This window comes from Sander vitreus, chromosome 22 (genome assembly GCF_031162955.1).
Source record: "Sander vitreus isolate 19-12246 chromosome 22, sanVit1, whole genome shotgun sequence".
In the NCBI taxonomy this organism is placed as follows: Eukaryota; Metazoa; Chordata; class Actinopteri; order Perciformes; family Percidae; genus Sander; species Sander vitreus.
Window position 1 is genome coordinate 18425789 of NC_135876.1, and position 14661 is coordinate 18440449.

At 41.1% G+C, this 14661-nt stretch overlaps 1 protein-coding gene across 7 annotated transcripts in view; it reads left to right on the top strand.

Moving 5' to 3' along the window:
- Window positions 1-14661, top strand: part of smarcd3b (SWI/SNF related BAF chromatin remodeling complex subunit D3b) — a 36822-nt gene that overhangs the window by 2189 nt on the left and 19972 nt on the right. Inside the window, exon 1 of one of the 7 annotated variants that reach the window (XM_078280662.1) lies at window positions 5197-5305. The exons of 1 other annotated variant lie outside the window; for it this stretch is intronic. Coding sequence is in view for 5 of the 6 variants with exons in the window: in XM_078280665.1 (XP_078136791.1) it covers window positions 8485-8562 (78 nt within the window). In the remaining variant the exon portion in view is untranslated. Of the gene's footprint in view, window positions 1-5196; window positions 5306-8184; window positions 8563-14661 lie in introns of those variants that run through there. 5 more of the 7 variants (XM_078280665.1, XM_078280658.1, XM_078280656.1 and 2 more) reach the window with 5 other exon arrangements.

Consider the following 14661-nt stretch of genomic DNA (forward strand, 5'->3'; position numbering starts at 1 on the left):
TCTCTCTCTCTCTCTCTCTCTCTCCCTCTCTCCTGCTCTGGTTTCATGTAGAGAACTGTTGAGTTAGGGAGGACTTGGTGACTCAGCTGCTTGCTGATTGCAAAGAGCACCATCACATGCACTTCAGTTTGATGCTCTATATGAAACAAAAAAACAGACCCAGCCATTTGGGTGCAATTAGCAAACATAAATTATAATATATTGAATTAGAATATATAACCACTCTTATTTCATATAAATTCCTGCCTTTGTGTTGGTTTTCCATATATGTAGTCCATCAAAACTCCCTTCCTGTATGCAAATACTTTTTCCAGATAGGATATACATAAAATTCCCATGCAAAGCTACAGGAATGTCCTATCTCCTTTTGCTTGTTCTCTCTGTTCAGTTTAAATTATAGCTTATGAAGCGTTTGAGCTGCTCTGCACTTGTTTTGTGATTTATTTAAAATTGTGGCATGAATACAAAGATGTGTTTTCAACTTTTTGCTGTAGAAGTGGTTGATCCTTGTCAGGCACAAAAACTAGGATTAAAATGGCAAAATTTAAGACCGCAGTCTTCCCTGGCTCCTCTGCTGGCACAGATATTCCCTTCAGTACAAAGAAAAGGAGAACAGCCCCATTAGTATGCAAGGTACCGTCACAGCTCCTGAGGTCTGATAGAGAGGATCAGAGGATCAGCTCCTTTTACAGTCTGCTAAATGCTTGACCTGGCTTTTTAAGGAAAGCTGCATAGGACTTCCCCTCCCCTCACACACTCTCACACACACACACACACACACACACACACACACACACACACACACACACACACACACACACACACACACACACACACACACACACATATACATACATATATACACCCCAGTCTGTTCAGTCATGTTTGAAATTTAGTTTGGGTAACTCATCAAGGTCAATCAATGTTTTCACTGAGTGTTTCAGCTTCAGAGTTTCTCAAGTTTGTCAAACTTTTTTTTCACACTGTTTCTGCACAAGCAGTAAGATTGATTATTAGACAGACTGGAAGCCAGAAGCATTTGGCTTTGTTTCCTAAATAGCAGGTCACCCAATTAAATGTTCCCCGGCTTTGTGTTTTGTGTTATTTGCAGGGATAAATGGACAATGGAGCACTTCCTTTTTTTGGCTGGTGAGGAATGTGCTGGCTCAATGGCTGTTTGTTACCCCGGGAACAAATGAGCCTACAGGAAAATTATTTATTTTACAAAATATTAGAGCTGAAACGATTAGCAAACAGTTGATCGCCAGTAAATTAATCAGCATATCATTTTGATATTTGAGTAATAAGCAAGCAATAATGCCAAAAAAAATAGTTGGTTCCAGCTTCTGAACTGTGACGATTTGCTGGTTTTTCTTCATCTTATGTAATATGAAATTAAATATCTTTCAGCTTCAGACAGTGTTGGTCAAAACAAGCAATCTTAAGACATATTATTTAGCTCTGGTAAATTGTGATAGCCGTTTTTTACTAATATATAATAATCGAGAAAATAATCGGCATTATTATATATTTATCAGTAATAAAAATATGAATTACTCACAGCCCTGCTAAATATAATGAAAGTTTAATAGGATTTTTTACTATTACAATATCAAGAATACTGCAGTATAGAAATGCAGCATATGGCAAAATGTGCTGTATATAGAGGTGCAGCTCTGGCATAGTTTACACAGACATACAGAACACTTACAACCACAATATAGAAGATTCATTTTATATAATTTCCAACCTATAAAGATCACTTTCACACAGCCCTCTGAACCTCCACTGTGTCATTTCCACAGAGAGATTATAGGTTTTCATGGTTTTAAATTGAGCGCTTTGTAACCTAATTAACAATGGCGCCGTCCCTGCAAACCAAACGATTATAACACAGTTTTTTTAATATCACTGTTCTCTTACCTAAAGCACTATCTGTGGGGTTTTCTTTCTGTTGCATATTACTCCCATTCATAATGTACAGTTAGCAGTCCAATGAGATTGTGCCGTCGACTCAGATACAAACTGTCTGGGTCCTAATGGTGCTGCAGTTCACCGAGCTGCTGGTTGACCCATTTAGATGTTAACGCTCAATACTGCACCATTCACTGTTGGAGAGCTTTAATATAACCCAATACACATGCAGCAATGTTGTATTATGTGTGCATGCTGATGTCACAGCTTAATACATGTACCTTCCCTTTCAGCTGCAAAAGCTTTTACTAATTTATAATTTCAAAAAAGGTGCAACAACAAAATCATTTCAAAGAGATTCATGGACGTTTTTTTTCTTTTGTAATCTGAATCAGGCCTCAATGACCTGATCATTAGTTTTAGGGCTGCAACAAACAATTATTCTATATCAGTTAATCTGATTAATTAAGATGATTACATTCTCAATAAATCCACCAAAAAAGTCAAGCTCAATTTAGGTGAAGACCTCATTCCTTGTCTTTTTGTCGTTTTATCTGACCATCAGGCCAGAAAGATAATACATGTACATACATGAGACAAACAAAAGCAGCAATTCCTCACGTTATATTGTCCTTTATACCAAAACATATGTGTGACGTTGTTCATGAGAACTGATGAAGTGGTTATGATTTTTTTCTGAAAGGGCTGAAAAATAATGTTTTGCATTGACATTTTGGCTTTTGTTTGCAAAGCTTGAATTAATTGTTATCCTTACTTGGGTTTCATCTTTATTTACTGTGCAGCATTGTATTACATTGCAAATAAATAACCTAGTCTCCCCTTTCAGTATAGCCCTTAAATCATTATCATTTTAGACATAAAATCACGTATATATGTCTGGTTTAGGTGCATATGAACACACAGCACAATATATATTTACCGCATTAGCACCAATTTGTGAGGTAATAGCCATGTTTTTACACAAACTAGGGCTAATACACTGTGTACTTGTAGATGAATATCTCTAATTGCTACTTGGATGGTGTCTTATGATCCTGAGGTGGATCTACTCTTTAACATAAAATTGCATTCAGTCCGTGGACGATCGCATGTGCAAACACAGTAGCAGTTGATTTGTCAGGCTACCTCCTGGTCGGATTTTCATCTCTTGGATTCTGAGTGGTCTCGATGCGGCCCTGCACATACCAATCTTGCCCTCGTTCTGTCGTCTCTCTCTCCCATCTTGCATGGGCAGAGTGGTGCTGAAAGATCAGGGCTAATGCTGAGCTTGGATGCCGAGTAAGAAAGGAGAGAGAGGGGAGAGGGAGTTCCTAGTGGTGGATTTAATCTGCCATTTTTATTTTTCGTCCGGTGGAATTTTATGGTAGTAGTTTTGGGTTTGTTTATGGAAAGTGACTGTTTTTCACTGTATATTTGTGTCAAAGTTTACCCCGGAGACCTCAACGCTGACTAACACAGCAAACTGAAGTGCTTTTCTGTTTTCAAAAATAGGGTTTCTTTTTAGTTTTAACGTTTCAGCTCTGGAATAGTTCCTTGCTCAGTTCACCAGCTGCTGCTCCAGTTTTTAAGCCACTGCAGTTGGCGTCGCTCCCATCCGATTGGCTGTTAGCTTTGGACGCAAGGCAGATTATGCCGTTGTCATGGCTACAGCAAACAGGAAATGCCCCGAAGCAGGTAAAGCTTCAGGCCTTGTTCCGGTGTGTTGCTCGTTGCTTACGGGAAAACTGGGCTCATTACTGTTGCTCCGTCTTTCCATCTGCACCCACAATGCCTCCTTGTTTTCGGGAGCAGCCGAGGAGCTGAACCATAAATGCTGTCTGGATAAAGATGCTTTGTCCCAATCAAGCCCTGAAATCCAAGGTCGACCTTAAACTCCGTATCTGAAGCTTCTTAGTTTAGGTTCTTAATATAGCACTGCCGCCTTTGTGCAAAATCATTCTCCTGTTTCCTCGCGGTTTATTGTACCAATTCACTTTGATCACAATATATCAGCAGATGCCCTTATTTTCAGCAACCATGGGATACTTCTCTGGCTCTGTAGGTTCCCCTTCATCACACATGCTTAGCTGCACAAAATCGGCACTGAAATGTACTACTCCTCTCCTTAATCCCCCTCAGTGAAGGTGCAGGTCTGTGTGCAATTGAACAGTCCCTTTGATGGTGGCTGATGGCCATTGAGCAGCTTTCCGAGAGCTCTGGCCTTTAAGCAGCTTGAGCTGGGTTTTGTGTGCAGCTCTTAAACTGAAGAAAGAGAAAAAGAGTGGGGCCCAGCAGTGGGAGGGAATCAGACTTTACTCCATGCCCTCTGTAAGGTCCATATTCCCCCTAGTGCACCCCATCTGTCTGTGACAATAATGTTGACTAGGGCAGATTCGTGGTTTCTGGAATGTAAACGTTGCCACTGGGAACTGTGCGTTATACATCAGCACCGGTATAACATTTTTATTCTTTGTATACTCTACCCTTCCTCTCCGGGGTTATTGTGAAGCCATTGCAGAAAAACAGGCTAAAACCATCAATGTATGGATTTCTCTTCCTTCCTTCCTTTCTTTCTTTCTGCTCAGCCTATTTTGTTACACATCATCTTCGGCTAAACGGCGCAAAGCAATCAAATACATTTACCTTCATAATGAACTTCATTGTATTAGGCATGGGCCGGTTCCCGGTTTCAAGGTAAGGTTTCAAAACAACATTTTCTGTCATACCGTGCATGTTTAGCAATCCCTCTCCCTGCCACTGTGCAGTGTGTTTAAAAATAAAATACATTGTGTTCAATGGGAAAAGGTTTTTTCTTTAACCCAGACATTTAAAAAAAAAAAAAAACTGTAATTGCAATACCGTGAAACCGTGATATTTTTATCATACCGTCAGAATCATATATCAGCCCATGCCTAGTTGTATGTAATTTTAGAAAAGATGGAAGAAAACGCAGACTGCAATGATGCCACTTGATTAACAGGTAATTGTCTATTGATATTTTAACCACTTTTGGGAACTTTGATTGAATGCAGCACGTTTTCATGGAACTGTGATTCTAAACACTAGCAGTTTTTGGCTTAAGACCCCTTAAAGACCCTTACCCTGTTACAACAGTTTGGGTTATTTCACATGAGAGATTTTTGGTTTTGTCCTTGCTTTTCTCACTGGTTTAAAGTAGGTGGGGCCAGATTGGAAAAAGGTGATGTCACATACTTTTGTGCACCAATCAGAGTTCAGAAACATTTGAATCAAAATCTGATGACAGATGTGGGGTTGGTTGTTTAACCCGGATAAAGGGTGTTTTTTTCTGAACTTTAACTTCATTAGGGTCACGTTTAAGTCCCTTTTCAAGCAAAAATGCCAACCATTGCTTAGTTTCTGCATATCATTTGTAAGTATGTTCTGCTTTTCTCTGTTTTACATCACTGTAAACTGCTTATATTTGAGGTTAGGTTTTGGACTGTTGGTTGGACAAAACAAGTCAGCTTAAGACCTTGGTTTTCTGGAGTACTGTGAAAGTCATTTATCACTATTTTCTGACATTTTATAGACCAAACGATTAATAAGAATGTATCCAATGATGGAAACAACTGTTAGTTGTAGCCCTACTTCACAGATTGTGTCTTTTTAAAGGTTGTATAAAGCTTGAAGAAGTGAAAGTATCCAGTATATGAAGCTTGAAGAAGTGAAAGTATCCAGTATTTCACACTGGAGGGTCCTTGGTTGGGATCCACTGCTATACACTGTAAATGACAAAGTCAGTATTGCAGGTTAGAAAACCAGCTAGACAGTTTGCATATGAGGCATGACCATTTGTCTCCCTCTTGTGTCCAAATAAGGAAGGGGAGAATATAAAAACCCATAAAATGTTTCCAGAAAATGAAATTGGTTGAGTAGTGATTAGAGTTTGGTCCCTGCAACGTTTTTAGGCCTTCATGCTTTATGATACCTCATGTTCTTCCATTTGTTGCAACCACCAGGCTCTGAACATGGATGCCTGCTTCCATTCAAACAGTCAGCACTTCCCTTGCATGGTTGTGTGCTCCCTCTATTGGTCATTAATAATACTACGGCTGCTCCCTTACCCCCTGTTAGCCCCCTCTACCCCCCTGTATGCTACACACTGGGACATTACCATTTGGTCAGACTGACTGGCTTTGGTGAGGGAGGTGGTGGGGCTCCGGCAGGGGGTACTCCTGCGCTTAAGGCTCCCTTTTGCATCGCCCAAGCTGCTGTATCTCTTTGTTATCGTTAAACCCACGTACCGTTGCTGGTGAAACGGGAGATTGGCACAATCTCAAAATCTGCATGGATACGCTCGACGGGTTGAGCTTTTGACCTTGCAGGAAATTGAGACAAAAACCTTGTGTGTCTGTGTGATTCATATATATTTAAAGCTTGTGTCATATGTTATGTAACACAAGGTTAATCTAATGCATAGCGTAAATGTGGATGATTATATTTTTGCAGTATTTGACTAAAGGGAGGACCCAGATGCATTGAGGCCGCAAAGCGAAATTTTGCAGAGGAGGTTTGCGTTCCTTGTGTCGTCAAAGCCTTACAGACTGGATTAATGACAGCAGCACTGCACTCATCTCAACACCAGGTGTCACCAACAAGCAAACTAATGCCACAAGCTGTCATCAACACATGGGAGGGTCATATTTTGCCTATCAATAAGTCCATACTAATAATCAGGGGTGTGAAGGAAGTTTAAAGGACATACATTTCGATCTTGCTTCGCTTCCTGCTTCTCTGTTAGATGATAAACTCACTTTTCTGTCAGTAATGGCGTCTTGACGTCACGTATAATGGATAATATGCATGCATAAAAACCGCTTGGGTCCTCTGTCCTAGAGGTCACAGAACCATTTACCAGCTGTCCATTCAATAATTGCAGAGTGTTCCTCTCAGTGCTGATCAGAACTTGAGAACATCCTGTTTTCTAACATATATCCCTCGCGCCATTTTTAAGGAACAAGCTTATCACAATGTGGTGATATTTGAAGGGCAGCTTTTGTGTCAAAGCTTTCCATCAACTCTTGAGGCTCATTTCCTTTCTACTTTGATACCTGGTTGGCCACCTTTCTGCCATTTTCACACAGGCAAAACAGAGGAAGAGGAAACAATAACAGGGACAATTTTCCTTCATGTGTCACAAGCCAGGCCCCCTTTGAATCTGCCCCACTTCACCTCCTTTGTCATTCAAATAACCTCATGAATATTTCATTCCTCCGATCTGATGGCTGGAAGAAGGGAGGAAGAGGAAGAAAAAGGGGCTGGAGCAGAAGGAGACATGAAAGAGTCATAATCTTCAACGTGGTGAGGTTTTTAGTCAGAATAATGACCTGTGTGGCAACGAGCGAAGCTCGGGCTTCTGTGTACTGGAGACATACAACCTAAAAATCCAGTGTGTGAGTCAGTGTGTGTACTGCTCTGCTGTGCCCCAATAAGTCGTTTATTCTTCACTTCACATCCTTCTGTCCATTGAAGGCTGGTTTTTTTTTCTTCTTCTTCTTTTTTTTCACCTCTTTCAGTTTTCTGCAATTTGAGAAGAAATCTTTAAAAAAGCAGCCTGCAAGAAATCCCAACAGAACCTTATTACACGTGTCAACTGACACAGTCACCTTGCTGTGCAGACTGGTCTGTTTGTTTGCCATTACACTGTAGCCACAGCCTGTGTAGCCTCTGGTCCAACTAGTGGGTGAAAGGTAAAAGCTAATGAGGTGAGTGGAGGAAATACTCCTAACCGAATGCACTCTGACAAAGGCCAGCACAGAAACACAGGAAGTGAAGGTGCTCTTGACTTTTCTGTTTTTGTGAAGTGGCTTTCGAGTACATTGTGAGAAAAGCTTTGCGTTCAAAGACTAATTTCCCCGCCTTAAGTGGCTTTCAGTTGAAAAAACTGCATCACCCTCCTCCTTGTCATCATCACCACCACCACGTCATGACGCCATCATACATGGCAGTTTATGTGTGTACACATGTGTTAATGATATGCAGCGTGGCCCCTTTAAGAGCCCAATGTCCTTTTTTGAGAATGAGCCCAGCACTCAGAGGTCTGTGTGTGCTGACCGTGGCCTCTGGGTTGGTCACCAGGGGGGAAGCTGCAGCAGAGAAACTGATTCTAACCTCCCCAGCCCCCGTTTAGACCAAACGGCAACCTCGCAGCACCGCATGCCCTTATCTACCAATGGAATGCAACAGCTGTGCGGGGGAGCGGCAGGGTGGGCTGGCTGAAACCCCCCTGCCAGAGCCCCGCAACAGCCTCCCCCCTCCACCTCCAAGCGACGTGCCGGGCTCCTGAAAGGCAGCTCAACTAAAAAGTGAGCTAGACACATTGAGAGACTCGGCAGCACTGCTGCACATTCAAAATAGAGTCAGAGGGAGGGAAGAGAGAGAGAGAGAGGGAGAGAGAAGGAGAGTCAGGGACAGGCAGTGCTGTAAAGGAGAGCACAAAGAGAAGGAAAGTGGAGCAGGGGAGGGGAACAGGAGGCTGGGTGAAGGGAGAGGGAAAGACAAAAGAAGGAGAGGGAAGACATAGCAGGGTGAACGGAAGGGACTGAGCAAATGGCTACGGAGGAGACGGCGGGGGGAGCCAGGAAAGCCACCAAGAGCAAACTGTTTGAGTTCCTGGTCCATGGAGTGGTGAGTGGCGCTGTCCGTCAGTCCTGTGAAGGGAGCTGGCATGCATCAGTGTGTGTGTGCATCTGTGTGTGTGTGTGTGTGTGTGTGTGTGTGTGTGTGTGTGTGTGTGTGTGTGTGCGCGCGCGTCTGTCTGTGTGTGTGTGTGTGTGTGTGCATGAGTCGGCGCAGCAGCAGCGGTCTGTATGTGAAAGATAGCTGGGTAAAGCTGGCCATGTGAAGGTTATTTCCAGCCCCCGTGGATCCCAGCCTGTTAGGAGATGGCTGGAGAGAAGAAGAAGAAGTGGAGCAGAATGGATGGATGGAGCTGAGCAGGCAGGAGAAGGATGGGGAGCAGTGGATTTTAAACACACACACACACAAATGGATAATTGTAGGAATAGAAGCTAAGCAGCAGCAGGAAGCAGCCAGCTCCCCATTTGGCTAACAGAGGAGCACACTGCTTCCCTGAGAGTCACAGACAGAGGGGGAAGGAATGACAACACAGTCAGAGCAGCCTTCCAGGCAGCGTGTTGTTAGTTGGTGGAAGGATTTGAACCTGTAAGGTCACGAGACAAACGGACGTAGTAGTGTAGATAACCAATCCTGGAAATCATGCAGAACAATCAGTCCATTCATGTGAATCTAGCATGACATGTCAAGTCAAGTGGTCCTCATGGTTAGAGGTTAGGCAACTATTAGCATACTTTACATTAATAACAACATGGAGGACAGTAGTAGTTTGTTTTGGCGACAAGCTGAATGAATGAGAGGTTTGAGGATGATGTAAAAGTCCTCGTCAGCTGAAAGTTTTAGCAGTTGTGGCTTTGACAAGTGTGATAATGAACTGGTGCTTTATGACAGTGATTCCCTATCTTTTCCCCCTTTATACGATGTGATCCTTCGCCACAGGTTTAATGTCTTCTGTTTTTTTCTGAGTTCAATCAGATTAATCTGCCAATTATTTATTTTTTCATTTACTCAGTGCAGTGCCAAACAATACCCATTACAACTTTGCAAAGCTGGAAATGTTTTATTTTGTCCAACCAAAAGTCCAAAGCCCGATGATGTTCAATTTTCTTTGATATATGAAAAATAAAAATAGCAAATCCTCAAACTGGAAATGCTGGAAACAGAGCATGTTTAACCTTTTGTTAAACCATTTTTTCTCCAGAAAATGATTTATCGATCCTGACTCCCATGTTGGAAAGTTTTTAGAGCTTAAAAAAAAATACTTTGAGCAGAGGTTGGTTGATTGTTTATCGTCATATTAATCTGCAATTTCATTTTTTAAGCAAAAATGCACCGGTTGTGGCTTTCTCAAATGTTAATATACGCTGATTGTTTACGAAGGTGAATATTTTAGATGGTTTTGGTTAATTGAATAAAACAAGACACTTTATAGACCTTAACAAATAACTGAGTATGACCTAACTCCTACATCATAAATGTCTCATTCTGGATGTGGTTTTTACTTTCCACTGAACTGAATTTCACCTTTGCACAGATCCTCAAACTTGGCATCACTTTCTAATCCTCAAGTACATCAAGAAGGTCACAAAGACTTTGTCAAATCCTTTTATGTCGAAAAATCACTGAACTATCTCGACTAAGGTCTGATTTTCGTCATTTTAATCAGTGCTAATGTTGGCCGTACTGACACCAGGTAGATTTATAAACTGAAACAAGATGAGGTATTGTGTCTTTTGACAGGAGCGGTCATTACAGGGGCTTTGGAGTTGAAGCCCCTCCGTGCAGAGACAGACTTTAGGAAACAATGGACCAGGTGATTGATGAGCCAGATGAGTGTGTCCTCTCAACAGACCAATTAACCTTGATGAGGTTCTGGCTGCTCCAAGCCAAATATTTCCCTCTGCTTATTTTTCTCTCATGGTCTGCCTCTCCCCTCTCTTTCTCCCCCCTACATTTTTAAGATGGAAAAGTCTTGTGATAATAGTTGTGGCAGGTTCCTCGTTGTGTATACTGGAGAATGGAGAAATATTTATAGTATGGGATATGGGGAGAATTCGGCGCAGTTTGTTAGCTTGTGGCGAGGGATGACGTTTCCTTTCCCCCCTTCGTGAGGCACACATGTGCAAATGCATCGACACACACATAAGAATATATATGTTAATACATGCACACATTGTTGTGGTTACCAAAGGTCGTAGTGTTCCTACCTCCCAGCAGCCGTGTGTGTGTGTGTTGTGGGGGAGAGTGTTTGGCCGAGGTCTGGTTCTAGGACTGATGGGTGGGCTGAGGTCTCTTCCTCTTTCTCTCTCATTATCTGCCTCACCTCCCCCCTGCTGTGTTACTTCTCTGGCTTGTGTGTGCGCGTGTGCGTGTGTGAGGGTCGCAGTGATGAAAAAGGCCTCCCAGCGTTCTGCATGGGAAACCCCCGATAAGACAAAAACATAATACGCCACTGTAGCGTTGTCATCCGTAACGTCTAAATGTGTGTTTGTGTGAGACCTTTGAACATAACATTCTACTGGATCAATCATTTTGGATTACTATGCTTAAAGGGTTGGTTCACCCAAATGACAGAAAAGTGGAATCCATCCATGCAGATAGTTTTGGTTTTATTTGCCCAGATTTTGAGATTGAGAGTTTGAGAGTTTTTTTTTTGCCTCCACCCCTGATACAAAAAAGACGGAACAAATCTTCTGCTCACAGCATTGAAGAGTGAAATTTAAAAAGATTCAACCGCTCGTCTTCTCTAAACACAATGTCCCAGTTACTCTGATTAACCAAAAGACCTTGCCATGATCATTGAATGCTTTCTACCAAAGAAATAGCCGCTATAAAATGTCGCTATGGATCCTGACTAACAGGGACACTGTTTTTGGAAAGAAAGGTCACTGTTGAATCTTTTTATATGTTGTGAGCAACACAAATGAGAATCCATTTAAGCTATATTGTATTAGGGTGGAAGCAGATACTGCAGAGAGGGATATCTTAAAATCTCAGGTTCACATCATCACGATTCCACTGAAAGTCAATAAACACTGATATAATTGAATTGTTGCCCAGCCCTCGCATTGATATACAATATTATGTCCATACATTACAAGAAAGGCTATGAATGAATCTGAAAGTAATATTTAAACAAAACTGTCAATTACGATGAGAACCGTCTATAATCTTATCTTTAATGAAATATTTACTGTATATGAGTTGCATCTAAAACAATATATATATATAATATATAACATAATAAAATAAATTCTTCCATGATAGTAAACTCAATATCTGATAAAACAAGCATGTTTCATTGTTTTCGGACACTTAATTGACGATAAACAGATAATTAAAATTATCTTAAGTTTGAGCCCTAAAAATATGAGTCATGTCACATTCAAGGAACATCATTTTTTTTTTTTTTTTTTTTTTTTAAAGATTTGATTCCACTCAAAGCCTTTAAAAGGGACCATCCACGTTACAACCCACAGACTCGTATGTTTAGTACAGTGTGGGTTAAGTTTAGCAACTTCAAATCCCTCCAGAGATGCCAACACACTTCTCAGATATCCAACCACATGGCAGATTCAATTGCTGGCTGGCTGAGCTCCGGGCACAGTGTTGGAGTCAGTTCAGCAGGTCAGATTATAAAGTACCACTCATTGTGTGTGTGGAGTTAGGGGAAAATCATCCTACACATTATCCAGCTATGGTTTTCTGTTATCTGAAAGGCTCAAATTCTCCAGGCAGACGCTTGTAACCGAAGTCTGACTGCTGAGAGTCTGGTCTGTTTGGGTGTTATTGTCCAGCTTAAGTAGGAAGGGGATAGAAAAAGAAGGGGGTCTGTTAAAGCTCCACAAGGCGACAAGAATCGAGCGGGAGGCCCCGACCATATGTTGTCTTATCCTCTCCCGTTCGCAGACTCTTCTCAGTTACTTTGACCCCCCAATATCCCCCCCCAGCCGAATAAACTCCCAGCCAGAGTGACAGCGACGCCTGCTCGGGCTTCTTATCACAGGATCTCTGCTTGGTCACCATTTCAAAGGGCACATAATACACCTGTCTTAGCCTCTCGTATGCTGTTATGAGTTATTAAATCTACCTATGAATACATGCATTTACATTTGAACCCAGTTTGATATCTAGTTTTCTTTTTGTGCCCTCCCTGCTGTTTATTACCTTCTTCTTTGTTTGTTTTTTCACATGTTTGTGGACAGTCTAAAGATCAAATCTGAAATGTGTTTGTACCTGCAGTAATCCACATTTAGAGGTGACAAACGGTGGAAAAACGTGAGCTTATAAAACTCCTGATTTGTATCCTTCAGCTGTCCTCTCTCTCTCTCTCTCTCTCTCTCTCTCTCTCTCTCTCTCTCTCTCCAACATTTATTCATTCTGTTACAAAATGTAGCAGGCAGTTTCTTTGCTGATTTGAAAAAGGACATTTGATGGTTAAACATTCGGGTCTGTTAAGTCACATCTCTGCTAAACAACGAGGTTTAGATGTTTTTTTGAATAATAGAATGGTAGAAGAAGAAGAATAGACTCTGAGCATCTTTCATGGTTTAAAAAATGTCCAATGTGACAAGTTGTCTGTCCTTTGTAGAATATTTATAGTTTTATATTAACTGAGAAACCGCCAATGATTGTCATATTATTGGATCAATTTTTGCTCAAAATGCATTTGAGTGGTGGAGGACCTTTACTCAAGCACTGTATTTATGCACAGTTTTGATGTACTTGTATTACATTTCCTCCATGTTATGCAACTTTACTCTTCCATACTTCAGAGGGAAATACTTTACTACATTTATCTAAAAGTTATAGGTACTTTTTTTGGATAAAGACTTTATATACAAACCCTGCAATGATCTTACGGAATATGACGCATTGTTATAAATCATACCATAAAACAGTCAGGGCCGGATAAACCTGTTAGGCGGCCCCAGAGCAAAAGTAAGCCATGGGGTCCTTATCAGACCCCTCACCCTCCCTCTTACCCCTGGGTTCCCCAATTTAGCATTTGATTAAATGCAAAATTATGTAAAAACATGCAGCATTTAGGCATAACATCAACTATAGCTGGGCAATATAACAAATTAATTTGATTCATTTACATTTTTGGTTTTGGATAAGGTGTAAAATGTCTGCATCATGAAAATCAAGTTTTTACAAGGTGCACAAAACGTTTTTTTTTTCAGTCAGAAAAGTCACGTAAATGATAGTTGGCTACATTAGCTGTCTTGAGTCATGACAGACATTTCTGCTCTGTCTGTAATTAAACTGAATATTAAATGTCATATCCGTGTTCTGCTTAGTTATCTGATCTGTCTGTTTAGCTGTATGAGATAACCTGTATTTTCTGTGTATACATTATGACAGCCTTGTAAGCTATGCAGGTATTTTATAATATAAACTCTCTTGCACATAAACCCATAAACGAATCTGATGTTTCAATCAGTAAGTAATCAGTTTAGTAATTATTTTAGAGTTTTGCAGAGAAAAAAAAATCTATTCAAATCGTGAATTGTCCCCAAGCTTTTAAAAATAATCTAGATTTTATGGCCATATTGCCCATCCGTAGGATAACCTGAAATTTGAAAGGTATTACAGTAAAGTCATAGTAAAGAGAGTCTTTAGCTTCAGTAATGTGACGTATTTCAGAAAGATTAGAACTTCACTTCACAACTTCCACCTCTGATGCATTTAAAGTCATAAAATGGTATTATATTAGAAGGCATACAGTTCTTCACACACAGTAGGAGGTCTGTGCTGTCGTTCAAAGGAGTCAAAGGATTTCTTTCTGTCACACAAACCATAATTTGGTTTCAGACAATAAACTGAGGCGGGAGGCAGCTGTTGCCATGGGAGTGACAAGCACAGGTGAGAGTTCCCCAGTTGTTCCCGGGCGTCAAGATGGGAGTGTGAGACTGTGGGCTCAGACACTGTTTGCATTGTTTATGTGTGTGCGTGTGTGTGTGTGTGCGCGTGTGTGTGTGTGTGTGTGTGTGCGCACACGTGTGTGTGTGTGTGTGTGTGTGTGTGCGTGCGCGTGTGACAGACTAAATGAAGATTTAGCCATCAACATTTTTTTGTTTAAAGCAGACAACAGAACAAAAAAAGATGGAAACAAAACAATGCTGCTTATTGAACTGCTCGGTGCAG